This window comes from Colletotrichum spaethianum (assembly GCF_022836535.1).
Source record: "Colletotrichum spaethianum MAFF 239500 DNA, contig60, whole genome shotgun sequence".
In the NCBI taxonomy this organism is placed as follows: Eukaryota; Fungi; Ascomycota; class Sordariomycetes; order Glomerellales; family Glomerellaceae; genus Colletotrichum; species Colletotrichum spaethianum.
Window position 1 is genome coordinate 194937 of NW_026054830.1, and position 22932 is coordinate 217868.

General features: G+C 57.2%; 4 protein-coding genes across 4 annotated transcripts; 2 read left to right on the forward strand and 2 right to left on the reverse strand.

Moving 5' to 3' along the window:
• Positions 1-177: 177 nt before the first annotated feature.
• On the reverse strand, positions 178-18381 carry ColSpa_12285 (peroxisomal catalase; the record flags this gene model as incomplete). Its single annotated transcript, XM_049278495.1, has 12 exons — positions 178-765; positions 837-867; positions 11002-11312; positions 11372-12004; positions 12130-12186; positions 12240-12473; positions 12540-12776; positions 15401-15430; positions 17586-17909; positions 17993-18076; positions 18165-18203; positions 18307-18381. The coding sequence occupies 12 exons, from the start codon at positions 18379-18381 to the stop codon at positions 178-180; spliced, it is 2643 nt and encodes an 880-aa protein (XP_049134452.1).
• ColSpa_12283 (uncharacterized protein) lies at positions 9892-10307 on the forward strand (the record flags this gene model as incomplete). The annotated part of the gene is made up of 3 exons (XM_049278496.1): positions 9892-9978; positions 10117-10185; positions 10206-10307. The coding sequence occupies 3 exons, from the start codon at positions 9892-9894 to the stop codon at positions 10305-10307; spliced, it is 258 nt and encodes an 85-aa protein (XP_049134453.1).
• On the forward strand, positions 16143-16754 carry ColSpa_12284 (uncharacterized protein; the record flags this gene model as incomplete). The annotated part of the gene is made up of 1 exon (XM_049278497.1): positions 16143-16754. The coding sequence occupies one exon, from the start codon at positions 16143-16145 to the stop codon at positions 16752-16754; it is 612 nt and encodes a 203-aa protein (XP_049134454.1).
• A 2722-nt stretch (positions 18382-21103) lies between the features above and the next one.
• On the reverse strand, positions 21104-21798 carry ColSpa_12286 (E3 ubiquitin ligase complex SCF subunit scon-3; the record flags this gene model as incomplete). The annotated part of the gene is made up of 4 exons (XM_049278498.1): positions 21104-21280; positions 21338-21508; positions 21571-21668; positions 21732-21798. 4 exons carry the CDS (start codon positions 21796-21798, stop codon positions 21104-21106), a joined length of 513 nt encoding a protein of 170 aa, XP_049134455.1.
• Between the last annotated feature and the right edge of the window lie 1134 nt (positions 21799-22932).

Consider the following 22932-nt stretch of genomic DNA (forward strand, 5'->3'; position numbering starts at 1 on the left):
AAAATTGTAAAATGATACCCATCCATATACGCTTTGCAAGATTCAGTGCCTGCGATAGTGAGAACCGCTCCCTTGGGCGGACGACTCGTCCGGTTGGGCCTCCCCAACTCCAGCAACGCCAGTCTAATGGTGCTCCCCCGTGAAATTCATGCCTCGTAAAACAACCATCGCCGGCGACTACCGCATCACCGGCGGCCGCGACTCCTTGTTCCACTTGACTCTGGATCGCACCCACTCCACCGCCTCCTTGACGCCCGTCCCCGTCAGCGCGCTGACGGGCAACACCCTCGAGTCGCGGATGCTGCTCGCCTTCTCGCCCTCAAACACCTTCTTCACGAGGCCCTCCTTGATCCTCACAACCTCAACGCAGTCCTCGCGGTCCTGTTTGTTGGCCAGCACCAGCACAGGCACGCCCTCGGTCTCGGAGTGCTGCAGCACGTCTTCGAGCACGAGGCGGCACTCGTCGAGGCGCCCCGAGCTGTCGTTCTCGAGATTCCCGTTGCCAATGTCGGTCGAGTCGATGATGAAGACGATGGCGTGCGCCGAGGCGTAGTAGCTCTGCCACAGCCGGCGCAGCGAGTGCTGGCCGCCCACGTCCCAGATCTTGAGGTACATGTCCGGCAGGGTGATGGTCGAGACGTTCTGCCCCACCGTCGGCACCGTCTTGAGCTTCGGGTCTGGGTTCCCGGGGAGGAACAGGGACTTGACCTGTTCGTGGAAGGTCGTCTTGCCGGCATTGTCGAGGCCAAGAAGAATGACGGAGTACTCTGCGACGGGAGGGAGAGATTAGCTAGGGCGACGACGGGTACAGTTTGCGGTGTTTCATGCGCGCGAACCTTCTTTGCTGGTGGCCAGGAGGTAGAGGCCCTTTGCGAGGTGGTACATGGTGGGCAACGGTTGCTCTCGAGCAGGCCGGCTGCGATGGTACGGGGCGGGTGAAGGTTCGAAAGTGTGGCCGTTGGCGCCGCGGGATAGGTGGAGGGTTCGATGGCGGCGCAATTGGCGGGATGTGGACGGACGAAGTGGACGGGACGGGATGGAGCTTGACAGGTGCGGGAGCTGGTGCTGGAGCCGGTGCTGGTCTGCCGCGCTGACACGCTGTCCGATGCTGTGGTGGTGGGGGCGCTACAGGGATTTCAGGGGACCTCGTTTTGGCGGCTTTTCAGCCCTACAGCTGTGTCTGTCACGCCACGACCCATCCATGACCCAGAAGCTGGACGGCGCACGACATCTCTTTTCGACAACCTGCCGTATAGCGTACATGGCTCTACGTAGTTGGAAATTATGCAGTCTCATGTATAATATGAAGACTCTTCAAGAGAACACAGACAAGAACGGCATATCGCATCTCGAAGCAAGGTAGGCAACTCTATTCATCCAGGTCTATATTCTTTCATGTCTAGGCACGTCGTTACCCAACAAACTCCTAACGCTTCGCAACTCACATTTTTGGGATCGCCGTCGCATAACCGTCGACCACGGCAGTCAGGAGCCGGTTGGCAATGGCCGTAGGAGGGGCAACCGGAGGCCACCCTCCTTGTACCCCTCAGGAGCAGGTTCACCAAGGCCACTGACACCGTACTTGAGCGCATCCCTGACGACCTCGAACGGATACCACTGCGCGTCCTCCAGCTCGGGGTCGTTGCCGAGATCGATAGTCTCGCCATCGGGCAAGGCCTGCGCAATGGCGCCGATCATCAAGCTCGAGGGGTACGGCCACGGCTGGCTCGAGTGGATGACCACCCGTCCGACCCTCACGCCACTCTCCTCCAGGACCTCACGACGGACAGACTCTTCAATGGACTCGCCGGGCTCGATGAAGCCTGCGAGGGTGCTGTACCAGTGGGGCGGATATCTCTTGTTGCGGCCCAGGAGCACCTTCTGGCCGTCGGAGGAAATGACGGCTGCGATCATGGTAGGGTCTGTCCTCGGGAAGCTAATGTTGGAGACGCCCTTGCGGGTGGCGCACTCATCCCGTTGACGGGGAGTGTCCGAGCCGGCAAGATCGGTGGGAGGGCACAGCCGCTTGTAGCCAGTGTTACCGGACAAGGACGGCTGTCCACAACCGGCGCAGAACTTGTGGCGGGTGTTCCAGTCTGCGATGGACCGGGCCTGAGCATAAATACCGGCTGATACGTGTGTCAGTGAATGAGATGGAAGGTGTTCATGATAAGAACTCACCGGCGTCCGGCTCAAGCGTCATAGGCCTCATGCCCTCGAGGAACTTGTAGCCCTTGCTGGCCTGGGCCTCGATGAGCTGGTTGGCAGCATCGGCGTACGAGCCCCTGGGCGTCACATCGACAGCAAACCAAGGCCGGCCCTTGAGGCCCTTGTACTCAAAGGGCACCTTTGCGCTCTCCTCGAGGCCCAGGAAGATGATGAGCGGTTTTGTGACGGTCGAGTCGAAGTTCTTGATCAGATCCTCCTCGGACGGGCCAAACGGGTCTGCCGTAGTCAGGGGCTTGACATCTTCAAAAGACACAAACTGCACTTTTGTGGGCGCGCTGGTGAGGGGGCGAGGTCCTTGAGGAGCATGAACTTGGTCTCCTTGAACTGGAATGCGGCCCTGATGAAGGTGTGGTCGGTACGGAGCCAGCCCACACGGTTGAGGACGCTGCCGGCAAAGTAGTTGACGGTCTCCCGTCCGAACTTGCGGGACAGCATGGAGTCGGGGTCGTCGACAGGTGCGGGTAGGTTCCAAGCTTGAGAGCCCATGCCGAGGTTCGGGTTGTGACGGTGAGGCTATCGCGGGGTTTCCGGGGTATGATTCTGGTGATCGACGTCGATGAACTGGATATAATGACGGTGTGTTGAACTTTGGATTAAGCAATCTGGAATGTATAAAAGCAATGTGACAGGGGAAGGGTTTGCGAAGTCTAAAAGGTGTGGGATACCAATAGACGTGCAGTGGCGGCGGGCTCCAATGGCTGATTAATCAGATTATCGACGGACGGGATAGGAAGAATACGGTAGGTTAAGATGGGGGAGTGAGCGACCCATTGCGATGGAGCCGTCACGGTGAATTGCGAATCGCCGCCGAGGTCCGATAAATGGAGCTTCCGGCAGATCCCCCTTGTCAGAGAAACCGTGCGGGACGCTTTAACACCAAATCGACTTGTCATTCAGTGGCCCGGAGTTGTCGCGGCGTTCGGGGGCCAATTGGAGGTGCGTCGAGTGGCCGCTGCGGGTGTAGCAGCCTCATGCGAGAAGCACGCAGCATTGCGAACTTTGTTGTTCTGGTGCATGGAGACGGGACGAGGTATCAAATGGCGGGAAGAATTATTTCAGATGGCAAAACCGAGTTTTGAATAGATGGGAATCTGTGGGAACAGAGTATTTCCAGGTCCTGCCCTTCCATTGCGACTGATAGCCAAAGGCGAACTCAACCGTATACCACGACCTCTATCGGTGGATGCGAAAGAAGTCATGGCCATGGCAGAGACCAAATGGCAAGTGCCATTGCGACATCTCAGATATGAGTGAGATCAGAGGGCCTATCTAAGCTTATCCACTCGACTTGGACCCTCGATATTGCCCAGAGAGATCTTGCCGAGGTGCTGGCATGGGTATGGAAAGCTTAGTCATGTAGCCCTTCTTGTTGTGCAAGGTACGTAAAACGAAAGCTGAATGCACCGACTCTGCACCAAGCCAGCTGTAAAAAGTGGACGTTTCAGCGCCCCCTAGCGCCCATTCCCCCGCGTTTTGCTCTTTTTCCGGCGGTCGCAGTGACGTCGTGACCCGTCAGCTCCTCGCCAAAAATCCCAGCTGGGCCCCGAAGAAACTTGCAAGCGCACGTGGACACTGATGGCGCGGGTGCCCGCCCCCGACCAAACGGAAGCGGAAGCGGAAGCGGGCGAAAAAGGGCCCTGGGAAATAGCGACCATCTTCGCGAAATGCAAATGTCTTGTCCATGCGAAAAAGTCTTCCTACTCCATCGTCAGATTCTAGGAGGGTATTTCTTCCCTTCTTTTTTCTCTAGCCATTACCGCCTCAGCTCCTGAAAAGGCCTTTTGTTTTTGTTCTAGAATCGTTGTCTATTATCTACGCTTCTGCAACTCCGGATCTTTTTCTCATAGCTTCATTTCCCCTTTGTTAATTCTTTCGTCGCATTTTCCTGTGTTGTTCGAAACCGCATCATGGCTCCCCCTACCGCACCTCTCAACCTCGACGTTGAGGCGATATCTGGCATCTGCGGGTAAGCACTCGATTGCCCCTCGTCATGGAACCGTTGCCCCTCCAGTGCTGACCCAATGCGTTCAGTTCCATCTCAATTGCCTGCTGGGTCGTTGTCTTCTCGCCCCAGATCCTCGAGAACTTCCGTCGCGGCAGCGCCGACGGCCTGTCGCTGCAATTCATCATCGTCTGGCTGGCGGGCGATGTCTTCAACATTCTCGGCGCTGTCCTCCAGGGCGTTCTCCCTACCATGGTGCGTTGGAGCCCTTGCAAACTTGTTGCTTTCACCATACTGCTTCGAGGACCCCTGGCTAACGCTATGACTCCGCTACCCCTAGATCATCCTCGCAATCTACTATACGATCGCCGATATGGTGCTCCTGGCACAGTGCTTCTACTACCGCGGTTTCACTTGGAAGGATGAGGTCGTCCCGCCAGCCCCGAAGCCGCGCAACCGTACGGGCGAACCGAACGAGCGGACCGGTCTCCTGCCCTCATCGATCCTCGACCGCGAGCGCCGCGGCTCGGACTGGTCCAACCTCTCCCCTGCCGCGCCAATGCGCCCCGAGAGCGCGCCCGCCCCTCCTCCGAGGCCGACGACGACAATGCAGGCGCTCCTGTGGAACACCACCGCTGTCCTCATGGTCTGCGCCGCCGGTGTCGTCGGCTGGTTCCTCAGCCGCGAGTACTCGCGCACTGACGAGCCTGGCCACGAGGCCAACGACAACGACGCCCTGACTTTCAACACTCTGGGTCAGGTCTTTGGCTGGCTCTGCGCCGTCTTCTACCTCGGATCCCGCCTGCCGCAGCTTCTCTTGAATTACCGCCGCAAGTCCACCGAGGGCGTCAGCATGCTCTTCTTCCTGTTCGCATGCTTGGGAAACTTGACCTACGTGCTCAGCATCTTCGCCTTCGACCCCCGCTGCAAGCACAACGAGTGCGCCCCCGGCGAGGCGCGCGCCATCTACGGCCGCTACATCCTGGTTAACCTGAGCTGGCTGGCGGGAAGCTTGGGCACCCTGCTGCTCGATATGGGCATCTTTGCGCAGTACTTCATGTACCGCACCGACGAGTTTGCGAGCGAGGATGAGGAGGAGGACGACCAGAGCATCGACGAGGACCAGTGGGATCAGCGCCCTCTGCTCGCGCGTGGCGACTCCGTCTACCCGTAGGGGGCGGTGCCAACCCCCTGTTTGATATAAAAGAACTGCATTTGTGAGACTGTTTTCGGGCGTACGCGATACACGGGAAAGGGCTGGTGGTCATTATTTGTTATAAAAAGCATTGAATGCATTACAGGGTTTCGAGAACTGGGTAAAGAAGGGTTTACATCGCCATCCGGAAAATAAAATAGGGGCAGGTTCGGAGACATAGATCATCTGACAAGGATCATTTGTTATCATTTAGAAGAATCAATTAACTCTTCCATCATTTATCCAGTGTTCTGGCACACTGGCCGCACATGCTGACGTGAGCCGCCACTTACATCCACCCTACTCTCTTCCACACGAAGCTGGCTCCTCCCATGAGAGCAGTCACGCCCGTGAACACGATCAACGTCCCATAGCCGCTACCGTACCCAAACCCAGCTTCCCCCTTCCATGGGGCACCGTTGACCAAGGCCTCGCTCAGCGGGCCCGAGATGACGTTCCCGATCCCGCGCCCGGCAGCCAACATGCCAAACACCATGCTCGGATCGACACCGCGCTCCCTCTCCCGCTCGTGCTCCACGACCACCTTCATGATCCCTGGCCACGCCGACGTGTACGCCCCCGCGAACAGCCCGTACACGACGCAGAAGACGTACAGCACCCCGAGGTTCGACGAGAACCCCCACGCGAGGAACGTGCCGAGGGTCGCCCCCACGCTGGCGAGCATTAGGCACGAGGGGGCCGAGAAGCGGTCCACGAGGGAGCCCATGACGACGCAGCCGAAGACGGAGGCGACGTTGACGAGGAGGATCGTAAGGGCCGAGGCGTAGGCCGACGCGCCGAGGGTGGACTGCGCGTAGGAGGGCAGGTAGATTCCCGGCAGGAAGAAGCCCAGCGCCTCAACGACGTTTGCGACCTGGTGCAGCGCGAAGGGGCGACTCAGCATGAAGCGCAGGTTGCTGAAGGGGCGCGCGTGCGTCGCCGGCAGCGCCATCTGGGAGACGGGCAGTCTCGGCTTGATGAAGAAGGCCAGCGGCGCCGTGAGGACGAAGAGCAGGCCGGACCACAGGCGGAGGGTCATGCGGAAGCCCATGTGGCCGAGGAGGTGCTCCATCAGCAGCGGGAGCACGACGCCGGCGAGGCCCGTGCCGGACCACATGATGCCGTAGGCGAAGCCCTTGCGGCGGACGAACCACTGGTCAATGTAGAGGATGCACGGGCAGTAGGCGATGGCGCCGCCGACGGCGTACAAGACGCCCTGGGTGACGATGAGGTGGGTGACGGTGCGGGAGAAGGACGAGGCGGCGAGGGCGACGCACATCACCAGCAGGCCGAAGATCGGCGCGTGGCGGGACTCGCGGGGGAAGAGGCGAAGGAGGCCGATGACGATGGGGCCGGAGAGGTACATGATGCCCTGGGGTTGTCAGTATACAGCGCCTGATTCACACGTGATGCATCTCATCGGGTGGGGGGTACTCACCATCGCGCAGGTGCCAATGACGGCAATATTGGGCTGCCCCGCGAACGGCGGGTTCGTCGAGTAGTGGCTCTGGAAAACGCCAAAAGCAAAGGGGAAGCCCCAGACGAGCATCTCGACGGCGAAGCAGGCGGCGAGGAAGAGCCAGGCCTGCTTGCCGCCGTCGACGGACGGGAGGGAGGAGAACTCGTGGCTCTCGTCGTGGGAGTCGTGGACGTCGCCGCGGATGCCGCCGACCCGGCCATTGGCTTCGTGCTCATCGCCGCTGCCGGACTCGGCCGTCCAGTACGGATCCCGGAGAGACGGCGTCACGGTCTTGGCGGGGGCCGGGACCGGTACCTGGACCTGCGCGGTGTGCGAGGTGAGGTACTGGAGCTCGGTCTGCGAGGACATGGCTGCGTTTCCTGTCTCTGAGACCTGCGGTCGAAAACAGGGTTTCTGTGCTTGGACACCCGTCAACCTGGTATTTTCGAGATCTCAAAGGTCAAACGTTGTAGGTCGGCGGCGAGCACGGCGGCTTTAAAGGTCGATGTGGCCGGGGAGCTAAAGTCGGTGTCTCGGCGCGAACCCACATCACGCCCTCCGTTTGACTTGTCGGCGGGGGGACGATCCACATTTTGGTTGAGCGGAATGCGTGCGCGACATATCTTACGGCCACGAATAGTCGGGGGTCCAATAGGATCCGGGGGCGCATCTGCATTGGGGTAGATCGTTTTGTTATACGCCCTGCGATTTTCGTTTTGCCGTTTTCGTGGCCAAGTACCCTCGAGTCCACATTCGTTGCCGCGAGAATCGTCGTGAGTGAGAGTGACCCTCACTACGGCTTACAAGAGCCGATCACAGACACTTAGTAGGGAGCGATCGGCCTCATTTCTGCATGCTCAATTACAAAAGTCGAGTTTTCGACTGCCCATCTTCCGGCAATCTGGTTTTCAGCGTTAACCGAGAAATCACGCGGTTTCAGACCACCAAACATTCATCTTTGCGATGAAATGTCCACAGACTGTGACGAGACGATATGCCACAGTCAACAAGCGACCTGCCATGTCCCGGCGATTGCTCGCTGCCGAGACATGCGCAGGTCCCGCGTTCCGGCGCCGGGTGCTCCGCTGACTGATCCCGACCGGCTCCGTAACCTGGATCCGCGGTTCGGCGGCCGGCGGCAATCTGCCAGAGATCGTTCTTTCAGTTTCAAACAGCACACATGCTTCATTGTGTCCGTCTTACTCGCCATACAGTCAAGCTGCAACTTGACAGAGGTTGTGTGCCAACACGCTAGGATCCCTATAATGATACATGAGCATCCAGGGAGTTAAGAATAGACTCGGGCAGCACAACACCATTGATGGGAATGCACATCAATACGCAAATCTGATATTCCAAACCATAGCAGCTGTCAAGTCTCCAAGGGTTCAGTATCTCTAAGGTTGATGCTAATTACGTTGCTGCTCTTCAGCGACCTCGCAGCATGCCACTCCGTTGGCTCCAATCTAACTGGGCCTCTCGTCCCAAGTCTCTTACTGTTTCGAGTTCAATCCTACAACCCTCCACCCCCAACAAACCTACCCACCACCTTGTCCTCAGGACGTCCAAAAACATCTCGCTACGACTCCCGATGCAGAGCGTCTCTCTCGAGTCGGTCCAGTGTACTTCAGCTCGAGGCTGAACAAGCACAAAAATCGAGGCCCGCGGACCGGACCCCCTGCAACCCTGTAATAGCGTCCGCAAATACCACGCCAGATCATTGCTCGGGTTCGGCGCAGCAAGACTGCTCCTCCCCAAGGCAGCTGAAGACTTGCCCGCTATCCGTGCCGCGGGGGTGTTCATTAATTGGTAACGAGTCAGCGTCGCGCGATGCCGCTTGATCGGGATAACCGGGATCTCCGAAGACAAGTCCACTTGGGCAATGAGGGCCGTCCAGGGTATCTCTGGAAAAAATCTAGAAGAAACTAGCAAGCCTTAAAATAGGTCGGGGCCATCACCCAGCTGCGAATCTATCCTCAACAGACATCGGCTCGTCTTACTGTCGTTTGTCCATCATGTTGCATGAACTCTGGTAGGGCCCAGACACCGAGAGGAAACCTCCATCCCAAGGACAGTGATGCAAGGTCAGCAACAAACTTTCTTGTCCAGTGCTACCGTGCGACCTCCAGCAACTTGTCATACCGACGCATCCCGCATTCGGCACCTCACTTTCGATCCCCCGCTGAGGTCATTCCACCCGTTCCCCCCCCTTGTGCGACCAGGGACCCCCCATTCCCTCAGCTGTTGTGCACAACCACGAGGTCAGGCGCAAGCCCCGTCTCAGCGCAGTCTGCTGGAAAGGATATCCCGAGCTCACATCACGCTACCAGACGGTGAGTCCTCACCGCGGAACACCTTTTGCGTGCGTATGAGAGAGAGAAGAGAAGACACGTTCCGCGTATCCCATAGATCGATACGGCAGCCGAACTCCAACAAACCCTCAAACACACCGAACCGGTGGACCGCCTGATTCAAGCCTCGTCCATCCTTGCATCATTCCTTTGCATTCCATGTGCCCGCCCGATGTACAGTGCCCTCGCAACGGGTGTCGTGGTCTTGCGTAGGTACAGAGAGAACACGCCCGAAAAAAAGAAAAGAAAAAAGGCTACCCGGCGAGAAATGCAGGCCGTCAGCCCACGGTCGCCAATCTGGTCCCGTCTTCTGTTCCTTGCTACCCGGGCCTCAATTCACGGTTCTGCCTCTCCGTCATGCACAAGGGGTGGCCCCGGACCGTGGGCCACGCACCTCAAACTCGGGTTCCTAACTCTTCTTCCATGCTCCCACTCTTCCTCCTACCTTAAATAAAAGATCCATCGCTGTCCCGCACGTCCGTTTGCAACGTCCTGACTGTCATCTCGATTTTCCCTTGATTTCCCCCCTCTCGTCCTCCTGCAACGCTGCGCAACCTCACTTACAGACATCACCACCCTCGTTTCTCGAACAACTGGCCGGAGTCGAATACGAAACCCCGCGAGATCCACGTTACCTGAACACACAGAGAGCAGTACACTTTGACGAGAACTCTGTGACGCCTTCGCCAATAATATATAATCACCAAAAGTCAAGATGTCGGCCCAGATCGAGTACAATCAGATGCCAAGAGAGCCTGCGCCAGCCGTGCTCTCGGAGCAGAAGTTCAACGCCGAGCAACCGGTAAGTCCTGACCCCAACACCTGTTTCACCGGCGGTTGAGAATTCAACCTGCCCCATCGAGCTGCTCTCTTCCGCCTCTGAACAGTCGGTTCAAACTTGTGCAATCCTCCGAACCTGAGCTAACCGGCAACGACTCAGCGCCCAAGCGAGCCGATGACAATGGACCAAACAACGCACCTCCGCGGCGGGCGAGGCGGCGATGGCGGAGTAAGTAGACCAACCAAAAGCCCCCCAGAGAGCCCATCTTTGCCTCCAACCCCCCCCCCTTCATTCTCGACTTCCCACGCCTGCGCCTGAAAGCCCACATCGACCTCTGTCCAGTCACGTAAAAGAAAGGCCGGGGAAGCTGATGCGCGAGGTTCTCTCCTTGCGAAGCACGATAGCTAACAGACGACTCCCACTTCATCAAGGCCCTCTGCTGCGGTATCTGCGCCGGTCTCTGCTGCTACGAGTGCCTCGACTGCTGCTGCTGCTGCTGCTAGTCCCTCCAAGGACGTTTTGAGATCGAGTTTCCTGTCGAACCGAGAGTCCGGAACTCGTTCTCGAGGATAGACCGACATTGTTTCGAAACGGAATGCGTAAGTGGGATCGAGCCGAGGAGTCCCGCACTCTACGCGAGGGAGCGGGTGGTCGGTACGGAGCGGCTATAGTGATTAGGGACACCAGGCGCAAATCATATACCAGGGCATCGGATTCATGCCCGAGACTTTTTCCATGTCGCAACTTTGTAGACTAGCATCTTGGAATAATCGTACTCTGTTTTGGGTATTCTGAGCTTGTCTTACATCGCTCTCGTGCCAGTGCTCAGCTGACGCGATCTCCCGACTACCCTTTCTTCCTCGATGGCCTCGGATGCCGCACACGTTGGCTCTGCCCCGACATACATAAAGTCGAAAGAGTGCCGCTTCCGTCTTCTGTTCTACACAGCCAAATCCATCCTCGCTTACAACTTTGAGCGAACGTCCTTGGCGGGCCTGTCGCAGTCAGCATCACACTCAGTCATCTCGAGGCTCGTCCACTTACGCGGCAATCTTCTCCGTCTCCTTCTTGATGGCGGCGCCGAGCTCGGGCGTGACCCTCGAGAACATCTCGTAGGTGCGCGCGCGGACGTCGGGGTGGGCGCCGGCCAGGGCGCCCGAGACGTTGGAGACAAAGTTCTTCTGCTGGCCCTCCTGGCGGCCGAGGACCTTCCAGAGACCGAGGGCCTGCTCGTAGTCTTCGGGCTTGACGTCTCCGAAGAGGTCGGTGACGACCTCGCCGGCCCACTTCTCGTGCGGGGTGTTGACGGCCTTGACGGGCTTGTAGTTTAGGGGGCGGAACGTCGAGGCGTAGTTCTGCGAGGGAGGGTCAGCTACGTTCCTACCAGCAAATACAGGGCGATGCAAAGACGTACGGGGTTCGCGCCATAGTTGCCGTTGACGGCCATGGCGCCGTCTCTCTGGAAGGGGTTGAAGGCGTTGAGGGGCGCGTTGACCGGGATCTGCTGGTAGTTGACGCCGAGACGGTGGCGGTGAGTGTCGGGGTAGGAGAAGAGGCGGGACTGCAGGACGGGGTCGGCGGTGGGCTCGACGCCGGGGACCAGGTGGGACGGGGCGAAGGCGGCCTGCTCGATCTCGGCAAAGTAGTTCTCGGGGTTCTTGTTGAGGGTGAGCTTGCCAAAGGGCCGCAGAGGCACCTCGCTCTGAGGCCAGACCTTGGTCAGGTCAAAGATGTTCCACTTGAACTTCTCGGCCTGCTCGGGGGTCAGGGTCTGGACGTAGACGGTCCAGCTGGGGTGCTCGCCCCGCTCGATGGCCTCAAAGAGGTCCTGCGTGTGCCAGTCGGGGTTCTCGGACGCCATCTTGGCGGCCTCCGCGTTGGTGAAGGTCTTGTTGCCCTGGTCCGTCTTCAGGTGAATCTGGACGTAGACGAAGGAGCCGTCGGGCTTGGTCCACTTGTGGGTGTGACCCGAGTAGCCGTTCATGTGGCGGTAGGAGTAGGGGGTACCGCGGTCAGAGAACAAATGCATCAGTTGGTGGATGCATTCCTGGTTTTTCGTCCAGTAGTCGAACAATTGGGACGTCAATAAGATGCATACTAAGCCTGGGAGTCATTGCTTACCATCTGTTCGAGTTAGAAGCGGTTCCATCGAGAGTTGGTGGTGAGACTTACCATTGTGGCATCCTTGAGGTTGGTTTGCGGGTGGCGCTTCTGGGTGTGGATAAACACCTAGACACATTAATACGATGCTCCAAACACACGCAATCGGCGGACTAAAGTACCGGGAACTTGACCGGGTCGCGAAGGAAGAAAATGGGCGTGTTGTTGTAGACCCAGTCCCAGTTGCCCTCGTCGGTGTAGAACTTGACGGAGAAACCTCTGGGGTCGCGCGCAGAGTCGGCAGAGCCCTTCTCGCCGCCGACGGTCGAGAAACGGACAAGCGCCTTGGTCTTCTTGCCGACCTGGTTGAGCATGTCGATGGAGGAAATGTCGCTGATGTCGTGGGTGACCTCGAACTACAGCCGCGGCGTCAGCAATCCCGCTCGCTCGCGCCCGCCCCAAACAAAGACTCTTCAACGAACCTCGCCGTAAGCACCGGCGCCCTTGGCATGGACGACACGCTCGGGAATGCGCTCGCGGTCAAAGTGAGCCAGCAGGTCGATCAGGTGGAAGTCCTGGAGCAGCAGAGGGCCCTGGGGACCGATGCGCTGCCACGCCTGGGGGTTCTCGACGGGGGCGCCATTGGAGGTGGTGTAAGTCGGCTTCTCGTTGTACCGGTAGGTGGAAGGAGGCTTCTCGTCGGAACCCATCTTGTCGGTCTGGTCTCGTCTTCGTTGGGGTGGGAGAGGGTAAAGCTTCGAAGGGGGGTCGGTTGACTTGGATCCAAGGTTGAATACCAACAAACACAGGCGGCAGACGGCAAGTCAGGTCAAAGACAGATCAAAGAGGGTCACCAGGGGTCCAATTGAAGGGAAGGGGGAAAGATAAATATTCTACGGCAGAGGAAAAGATGGCGGGACCCTCGTAGCACCTCGGCCCCTCCCTCTCTCCCACCAGCTGCTCCAGTTTCTTCGGCTCCTGGAGCCAGAAGCTCCTCCCAGTCAGGGCGTTCAAGTTACGAAGCAGAAACCCAGGGCACGACATGCGTCGGCCGGGCAAGGGGGCGTTCTCTCAGATTTGTGAAGCTCCGGCGGGACATGGGGCCAATGGGAGGGCCGATGAATGCAAGCTTGGGATGGCCGAGGTCCACCGGGAGGCTCCATCGCGAGATTTCCTAGCGTCGTTCGGCCACCCACCCCTTGTAGCTCCACCCCTGTTGCTGAGGTATGTGAGTGAAGCGTCAACCGTTTAGCGGCCCTGCCATGCCTGTGGAAGACAAGCGAACCTGTTAGTCCTGCTGGAAAGCAGCTTGACTCGAGGCTCTTGGTGTAGAGGCTCTGCTCAACTAGTAATTTTGACACATCGTGCAGCCTACTCGCATTCAGTCGTTGGCAGTTCCGAGTAACTGCACGGCATTATTCAAGGTCGTAGATAACCTGCTTTTTTCTTGCTTTCCTGGCCCCTCCGACAACGGCGGGGTTCCACCACGCACTGCCAAGTTGGATTTTGCCGGGTGCACCAGTCATGACATGGTCTTGCTGACCTCCCCAGATGTTGCGGGGGAAGACGTTGGATGCGTTGACGTCGGGCTTGGGGACATTCCAGCCTTTGGCGATGCGGAGAAAACTCGCCGAGAGCTCGCAGAGAGGAAAGGCGCAGCATGGACATGCTGGTGCTGGAGGCGCTCATCAGGCCACTTACATGCAGCTCGGCGGCCGGGCTGGCTTCCCGTCGCGTTGAGATCACCGGCGGACAAACACCTCCGATGCCGTGGCTGATCATCGCATATATCTGCCATAGGCTTTGGCGAACCAGCGTGTAACACAGGACCTTGAACCTTCCCAAAAGGCCAAAAAGCACCCGGCATTTGAGTTGACCTCTGACGCCAATCCGCACCCTTTCATAGCCTGGCCTTGGGGCCTCGCCGGCTTCACAGCCGTATCGCGCTTCACCGAACGCGACTCACCGGCCGCGCCTGCTCACCTCGTGTTTTTTGCCCAATTCGGGACAGACAGATGAGCTGCCATGACATCACTAGCCCTGGCCAGAAAGGCAGTCCAATCCGGCGGTGCCCCATTCGCCATGGCTTTCCCTCGGCCTGGGAGTGGAGCGTAAGACTAGCAGCCAGTATCGTGTTATCGCCGAGATCGCGCGAAGCGGTTCCGCCACGGCAAAGTCGCGTCCACACCAGAGACGTCCTCGCAGCGGCCGAGGTCCAAGCAAAGCCTCTATCTCGCGGTGTCACATGGCCGCACGCCAGGTTCGGCTGGCGAGCCGATGAACGTCGGTGGGATTCCCGGGCGCCGCGGGCTCTGCTTTGGAAGGGTGCTGTCGGCCAAACGCCGAGAACTAAGACGTCGCATCTCGGCGATATCCCGGGGGTGTCCGGGTTCTTGCATTTTAACCTGGACATCTATTGTTTTGCATGCTGTTGGTTTGCAAGGTCTACTCCAGTATGTTGGGTAAAGTTATTAGAAAAGATCTAATCCAAGCAAACCGCAAAATATTCTGTTGTTGAGAGGAGCAGGAACTCGGCACAATCCGACATCAGTCAGTCGGCAAGAGGCAAGTTCCGTTCAGTCCGCCAGGGACCTAGGAGACTGTAAAGGACAATTCAAACTTTCCTTAGCAAACCAGACGGTCGCTGCCGATGCGGAAAGCATCCCGGAAAGCCAAGTCGTTCCGTAGCTGCATGTGGCAAGCTGCAAGCTGCAGTCGACACTGAAAGAGGTGCAGAAAGTGACAGGGATCAGCCCATTGGACCCCAGTGACATCTGTCAAACAACCCTGTCAACTGGCGACATACTACAGCGCCGGGTGTACAACGTTCCAGCTCTCACGGCTACGGACACATAGTTGGTGATCCCAAGGTGAAGGCTTCATCGGGCGATACTTACAATTGTCACGCAATGACAGCGGTCGAGCATTGATTTGGCGGGAACCAGGTTGCCGACGCCGGAAACTGTAACGAATAGATACCAGATCAAATTCACGCCGTCAGTAACTGTTATACACTCGTTGAAATAGATATCAACTCAACGCTTTTCTTCTCTTTCAATAACGTCTTCGATGTTGCTATCGGCGGATGGAATGAGATGCGAAACTTGGCTCAAGGAAAACAACCTCTCCTGCTATAAAAAGATGAGCGTCGTACGGGGAACTTGTAGCATACAGCCACAGCGGACATCTTAAGAGATCCGGTCAACGTGTCTCCTCGTCCTTCGGGCGGCCTTGATAAAACCATACGGGCTAGAGCCCCTGTGCCGTTCGTAAAGTTTGCTTGTTCACTCCGACGGGTTCTGTATTTCTATCAGTAACGGCAAATGCCAGCCCGCTCTCTCACAACGGGCTGAAGAGGAGTGCCGTCTCGGGCCTGTAACCAAGCCTTTCACGAACCCTTGATAAAGCTGAAGAGGGTAAGTTCGGTGACATGTGACATGCGAAGCGCGGGCTTGGGAGGTCGAATGCGGATGTCGTCGACATACACCCAAGGGCTTCCCTCCATATGCTGTAGCCATGCCGATGAGCGGGGCTTGACATCCTTTCCCAACAGGTCCTCGGATAGTGTAAAACGTATACAGACGATTGTTTCCCAGATGAATGACAAACCTCAGCTTAGATGAGAGCAGAGAGGCTGGATGTATTGCCCCGGCTTCCTCTAAGCCCTAGAATCACACACATACTGCACTCAACGGTGAAGGGCAAACAGCAGAGAGCAAACGTGGCAAACTCTCCGCAACGGAGAGACTAACGTTGCACCCGCATCCGACCCGGACCCGAACACGTCGTCCATTCATGGAGGCGTTTTACAAGGGGGCGGTTACGGGCAAACATGAGTCTATCACAGATTCACTGCCACAACCCACCAGTGGTTCACAGTGAACAATGTTTATCTTGGTTATGAGGGCACCTGCCGCGTCGACCCTCTGATTAGCAGCACCACTGATGTCAACTAGAAATCCTATATGATATTCCCACAGCCCTGTCTTACGCGTGGAGAACGCCATCTAGTATTGTCGGTAATCTTCACAACGCTCCACGCTACAGACGCCTCCGCGGACTCATCCAACCGAGAACGGCCTGCCATGCTACTCAGTATACCCCTTTTCCTTCTCCTCACCCTCACGGCAGCAACCGCTGGCCAGAACCTAGCACCGCCCCCGGACGACGACACCGTCTGCCCTGAGGGCACAGTCGCCTGCGGCCCAGTCTGTGTCCGCGCAGACCAGCGCTGCTGCAACGACCCCTCCACCTCGGAGTTTTGGTCCTGCGAGAGCACCCGAACATGCGGGCCATCAAAAACGGACGGCTGCCGCACCCCACCAGACCAGCACCCTTCCTTGCCACCAGAGACCTCTGGGCCGCCGTCCACCGCGTCCCACTCGTCTGGCATTGACCCGGCCGACCCAACCACCACGGTGTCTCCCACTGGGATGTGGACGTGGCTGTCGTCCGGTGCCTCAACCTCCCCGCAGCCGACTTCGACGAGCGTGGACCAGCCGCCGACGTGCTTCTTCGAGGTGCCAGCCGTGAAGAGGGTGCCCTCTCAGAAGGAGGCGCCGTGCCCTACATCGCTCGTGTCGTCTGACACCCCTACGGAGGCTCCTGCCAAGACCGGAATGGCGGCCAGGGACCGGCTGTGGGATGTTGCGGTGGTCATTGGGGTTGCGGTAGGGGTCGTTGCGTTGCTGGTATAGTGTGCTGGAGGTCTCATAACGATAGTTGCTCAACGGGTCGGCATTGTTTGTAACAAGGATGTGCCCATAGTCTGAATTTGAGCTGGAGGCAATGACCTCGTCAAGGCCCCTTTTGCAAGCGAGGCTCGAGATTCAAGTGACTCCTGCTAAACGTTCCCTACTCGCCCCCATTTTCCAACTGCTATCTTACGGCCATTCAGATGTAGGATGCAGCCAACACTCTGGCAAGAGACGGGCGTGTCAGAACAGAACCAGGGACGCGGTACGACGTCCCCGTGCTGGCATTAGAAGCGTATAAACTGATAAAACGACGAATCAACTCGAGTTTCTCTCTCTCTGTCTCTCTCGTCCCCGCCATGCCCTTGGCCGCCTCATGAAATGCATCTGCGCAATACGTGTGTCACTCCATTCACATTCGAGAGCCCGTCATGCCAACAAAAAACGTCGACGCCGCGGGCGACTGGCGAGGCTGGCCGGTGACTCTTCCCCCAAAGTCCCACGCTCCGCAATCCGCCTCATCCCTGACAAAGACGAAACGCCGGTGCTTCGGCTCCGCAAGTTCACAAAAGTCCTACGCATGCCCTATCTCCAACAAAAAGAAGTCAACAAAACACACGTTGATGCGCAGCTCTACCCGACTAAAGGGGCCGTATTATAAATCGTGAGGGGCGTTATATATAAAGGTTGTTCGAGGGGATTGCTGTACAGGGTCTACGGAGTCAACACTCCTTGTTTATGACTCCTGGTTGACGGTTTGCTACAACAAGTCAGTGCTCTGTCGGAAAAAGGAACTTGCCCCTCGGGAACGAAAGGGGCAGGGCGTCAACATACGACAAGCCAGTCCATGCCCTCCGTAACACCGCTGCCGTCGACGGCGGAACAGGCCATGATGCTCCAGTTCCGGTCGCGCAGCTCGCCCAGGCGCAGCGCCTCCGAGATCTCGCCCGCGCCCTTGGCGCCGGGCTGGTCTTGCTTGTTGGCGAAGACGAGGAGCGAGGCGTCCTTGAGCTCCTCCTCGTTGAGCATGGCGCCCAGCTCCTCGGCGGCGGTCTGTAGACGCTCGATATCGGTCGAGTCAACGACGAAGATGACGGCCGCCGTGTTGGCGTAGTAACACCGCCAGTACGGGCGGATGCTGGTCTGACCGCCTAGATCCTACGGGCAAGGCGCGCGGGGCGCTCGTGTCAGTCTCTTGAGTATTTACCGGAACGTGTGAGGGGTCAGGGGGCTTCGCGTACCCAGACGTTGAAATTGAGGTTTTTGTATGTGACGGACTCGACGTTGAATCCTATCGTCGGGATCGTGGTAACAACCTCGCCGATCTAGGCAATCCAACACGTTAGCCTCCCAGTCGTTTCGCACATGCGCCTGCGCGCGCAAGCGGCGGGGCTGCCTGGAGCGCAAGCTCACCTTCAATCTGTACAGAAGTGTCGTCTTGCCAGCGTTATCCTACACCCGTGGTTTTGTCAGCTTCGCACGTGCGTCGACGGCCCCAGAGAGCGTCGGTGATGGGAGCTGCCCAGTGCGGTGTCCGTTGGGGGTTGCTGCGTACCAGTCCCAAGATCAATATCCGAATCTCCTTCTTGGACCACAGAAGGCCGGAGAGCCATGACATGCTTGCGCCCATTTTGATGGATTTTGCGTTCGAGGGTGTTGATGCTGCGCTCGAAACTGGGAGGAAGGGACGCGAGGGGCGTGGTGTTGCGGGTTCGGAAGCTTTGCGACTGTAGGCAGTATGTTGTCACTCTACGCGGTTGGCCTCGGGATAGAAGGGTTGGTGGTGGAAATAGGTAGCAAAGGTGGCTTGTTTCCCAAGGGGCAACAGCAGAATGACGGAAGGCGACGAAAAGCTCCGCTCCTGTCGGTGAGTCGGGTACCTTATGTATAAAGCCGTGGCACCCGTGTCCGTCTTGGTAAAGAAAAACCCAACAATTCGGATGAAGCTCAGGGGTAAAATAAAATAAAAGCCCGTCTGTCCTTTTCTCCTTTGCGTTTGGTGCCAAATGATCGTTTCGTCCGGTTCGTAAAACTATTTTGTCTACAGTCCAGTGGACAAAGGACCGTTGTAAAATAATCTCAATGGCTTGCTCCCCTGAGGCGTGAGGTAACGCAAAACGGGTCTCCCCCTAATTGACAGTTTTTAAGACATGCATGGGTTGGAATCCTGGGCTGGGCCTCCAAACGGGTGCCACCTGGAATCGTCCGCCGCTCGAGCCCATCGGCACTTTGGGTATTGAGCCATCACATAAGCGAGTCTGTCCTGTCCTTCTGTCCTTGTGCCTAAGGCAGGAACCTTTTAGTAGCTAAGCATAAGAAACTCTTATCTAATCAAAACTCTCTTCAGGGAAAGCCACACAGCTGAGCCTCTTGAGGCGAGTGAGTGCAGTGACTCTTCCAGAAAGCGTGACCGACCCCACCTCTTGCCCTGCCCGCCAATCAGGGCAACTGCGGGCTCGCTAACCCAGGTACGCCTCGTGCGCACGAATTCTCTAGAAATGAGAAATTCCTCCCCAACCCATCGAGAGCACAACTGCACCCAAAGGACTCGACCACTTTGATCAGCACAGCCGTCAAAATGCCGGTACGTGATGCCCACGCCCTCTATGCGCGCCCCCTTTCGACGACGACGATGATGATGTGATACCCCGCGGTCGAATTTACCTGGAAACCGGATGTCGGAGGAGGCACCCCGCGATTTGTTCGCCGTCGCGCGGGTTCGTGGGCTTTGAGAGAGGAGGGGTCGACACACATCATCACGATCCGAGAAGGGGACCGCGGCGAGAAAGCCCCAACCCGGAAGCAGAGCGCTGACGTTGTTCCTCGAATACAGAGCCACAAGTCTTTCCGCACGAAGCAGAAGCTCGCCAAGGCGCAGAAGCAGAACCGCCCTATCCCCCAATGGATCCGTCTTCGCACCGGTAACACCATTCGGTACGATACGCCCTTCGAGAGCGCTCCCTCTGGCCCCTTCCATCATTCGTGAAGGAGGGCCGGACCGAGACCTCGACCCCGAAACCTCATCAAACAGGCACTGACGTGAAGCACAGCTACAACGCGAAGAGACGCCACTGGCGCAAGAGCAAGCTCGGCATCTAAACCACTCGCCTCCTTCTCTCTTCAAAATCCCCTTGCCATACCCTGCGGGCTTTTCCCAGTCTCCATGGTACCGCCGACCGAAACGACGACACCGCGCTCGACTTGGGAAATTTTCTTTCACAACTGGGAGGGGTCACTCTGACGGACTCAACAAATACCCACTGGCTCGAGTCCCGATTCGTGGGGGAGGGAGTCTCACAGGATGGAGGGGAAACAAAATGGGAATGCCCGGCTCGGCTAGACTCTACGTATTGCATGTTACGGTCATAGGGAAAGGAAATGCAAAATCATTGATGCCTCTGAACGAAGACACGAGGCCCCCACGACTCCTCGTTCGCCTGGATATCCGTGATGATGTCGGTCGCTCAGGGTCCGGCTCATCAGTCTGGCTCGCACGTAATCTGTGTCTGGCCATTCGTGCTCGGCCCTGTCTCCAATCCCAGATTGACGACATAGTCTTTACTCAGTTTGACTATATCGTCGGCTGCACTACGACGCCTGGAGCCCTGACGAATTCCCGTCATAGGAATTAGCATACTATACATGTCACGGTTCGAGTCGACACCCTCCCTCTGAGCCGCTGCTCAGCTGCCTGCCATAAGACGGGTGGCGCCATGAATGAACCTTTCACACATTTTTTCAGAAGCGACCCGGGTTATCGGTCGCTCCTGTTCCTGTGTGCCGGCTCCCCTGCCATGTCCGCTATCTTCGGGCGGTTCAAAACATAACAGTAAAGGCTTGCTGCCCAAAGTAGATTGAAACGCAAAAACGTACGTTCGACACGTAGCTAAACGCAAGCTGTCCCGCCCATGGCTTGCAATGTAACTTCCGCAGGTCCCTGGCTCTGGTGGACATCACAACCACGACCCCGCAGGGAACCGTACCGGCTCTACCGAGCAAATGAGAAAAAGTCACTGCCACCGTCCAACTGTGCCCAAGTTCAACGAGAATGAGAACTGAGATATCTTGCTATAACTGTCTAGCAAACCAACTGGCAGAGCATGTCTGCTTCGCAAAAGGTAGTCCTGTGTATCGACTGCCTCACTCGCCATCCTGATGTCCCTGTCCATGAACACCCAAATCCTGACCTGTGGAGCAACCCGCAAACTTTCCAGGTAACCGAAACCGAATCAAAGAGCGATCGTCATAAACGCCGGAGTACGATGCATCACACATTAGGAGTGAAGAGAGATATCCGAAGAGGGATTCGAACCCATACTCCGGCCATCCACCACCCGAGTCGACCAAGGCTCTTAGCGGTCCTCAGCCCACTCGTTCTCGCGGCGAATCTGCTCCTCTTCCTCGGGCGTAAAGTCGTTGGTGATGTTAAAGGTCTTGCGGATCTCCTCGGGTGACTTGCCCTTGATCATGTTGGCGACGGTCTTGCAGCCAACGTCGAGGAGGGGCTTGATGTCGAGGTAGTTGGAGGCCTAGACAGATATCAGCTTGGGCACGTTGTTAGATAACTCAGTAAGTGGGCAACATACAAGGATGATCTCGAAGAGCATCTCCTGATCGACCTGCATGAACTTTTGGTCCCACTCCTCAATCTCGGTGGTCTTCTTGCGAGCATCGTTCTCGTCGTCCTGGGTCTGGACGGGGTCGTTGCGGTGGTGCTCGCACCACTCAATGACCTTGCGGAGGACTGCCTCGTTCACCTGCAAAGAAAAAAGGTTAGCGCCATGCCCAAAGGTGACGCAGTGGCGGGGTAACGACGTACGTTCGGGATGGGAATGGGGTTTTCCTGGCTGATGGCGTCGTCACCGACATCCTCGAGCATGTTCTTGATGAGCATGGAGCGCTCAGCGACAACGCGGTCTAGAATCATCCGGTCAGCAAGGTGCGACGGGGTCGAGTGGTGGTAAGAAGGGTCTAACGTACCGACGGGGATGGTGATGTTGTCGTTGGACTGCACCCAGATCTTGGAGTCCTTCTTTTCGGCGGCCATCTTGACTGGAGTATATGGGTGACTGTGGGATATTGTTCTGGGGAGCGTCAGCTTAGAAGTGGTGAGTTGCGATGGGCGAGTGTTGATTGATGGACTGATCGGCTGAGGTTGTTTGGTGGTGGAGGATGGCGGGGAAGATGAAGAGTCGATCCGAGGAAGAAATCGCAGGCCATGTGCATTGGTCACTTACGGTTCGAAAGAGTAAAATGGTGGCGAAGTCGTTGCGTTCGTGGGCGAGAACAAACGTGATTTGGTCTGGTTCGAAGTGATGTCGACAAACGGAGTGTAATGATGTGCGGTCGGAGATGGCTTTTGAATCACGTCTAGCAGGCAGGCTGACGTTGGGTTGGATGGTTTTGGGGTCGCGGGCGGTTGGTTGTGGAGAAGAGGGAAGGCACAGAGAGTGTGGCTACCCGTAGAAAAGAGAAACACCAGGCAAAGGGCAAGAGAGGCAGGCGCTTTGGTTGGTTCAAAGCGTTTGCTCTTGGTGAATATGTGGGTCCATTACCTCTGGTGCCTGGAGAATTTAGCCACAGGGCACTGCAAACAATCGTCTTTCAGCCGGCCTCAAAGGCCTCAGCGAAAGACCCCGCTACACTGCAGGGCACCTAACGGAACCATGGCGCTTCAAAGCAGGAGGGGAACCCCGCTCTCCTGGAGAGTCTATCAAAAGTGCTGTGCCTTCCATTTCAGAAGTCCAGGGTTATTAGGCAGAAGCAGTGTGAATTTTCCCTCGTCTTTCAATGCTTTGAGTGACTCTTCCCCGACCTCGTTCACCCTTGAGGGCTGGGGGAGAAAGGGTGTTGCTGCCTACGTGCCGTTTCCGGCTTTACACGAACAAGGAGAAGTTCTCTTGCAACTGACACCGTACTGCAACCAAAGACGTCCGTATAGCAACGTTTTACAGCTCAAAGTGAAAGGGGATTGGAACTGACGAGAAACGTCGGCTTGATTATCTCTTGCTTTGATTCGTTGTAGGTCTGCCTGGCGCGACATGCCCCATGCATCTCGAAGGGGATCAACCAGTTTAGCTGAGTCCCGGTTGGCGAATGCATGTATTATCTACTGTTGGATGACTGTCTAACTTGAGTCTCTGATAACCCAGAGCCTCCAGCGAGGTACCTTGGCGGAGAA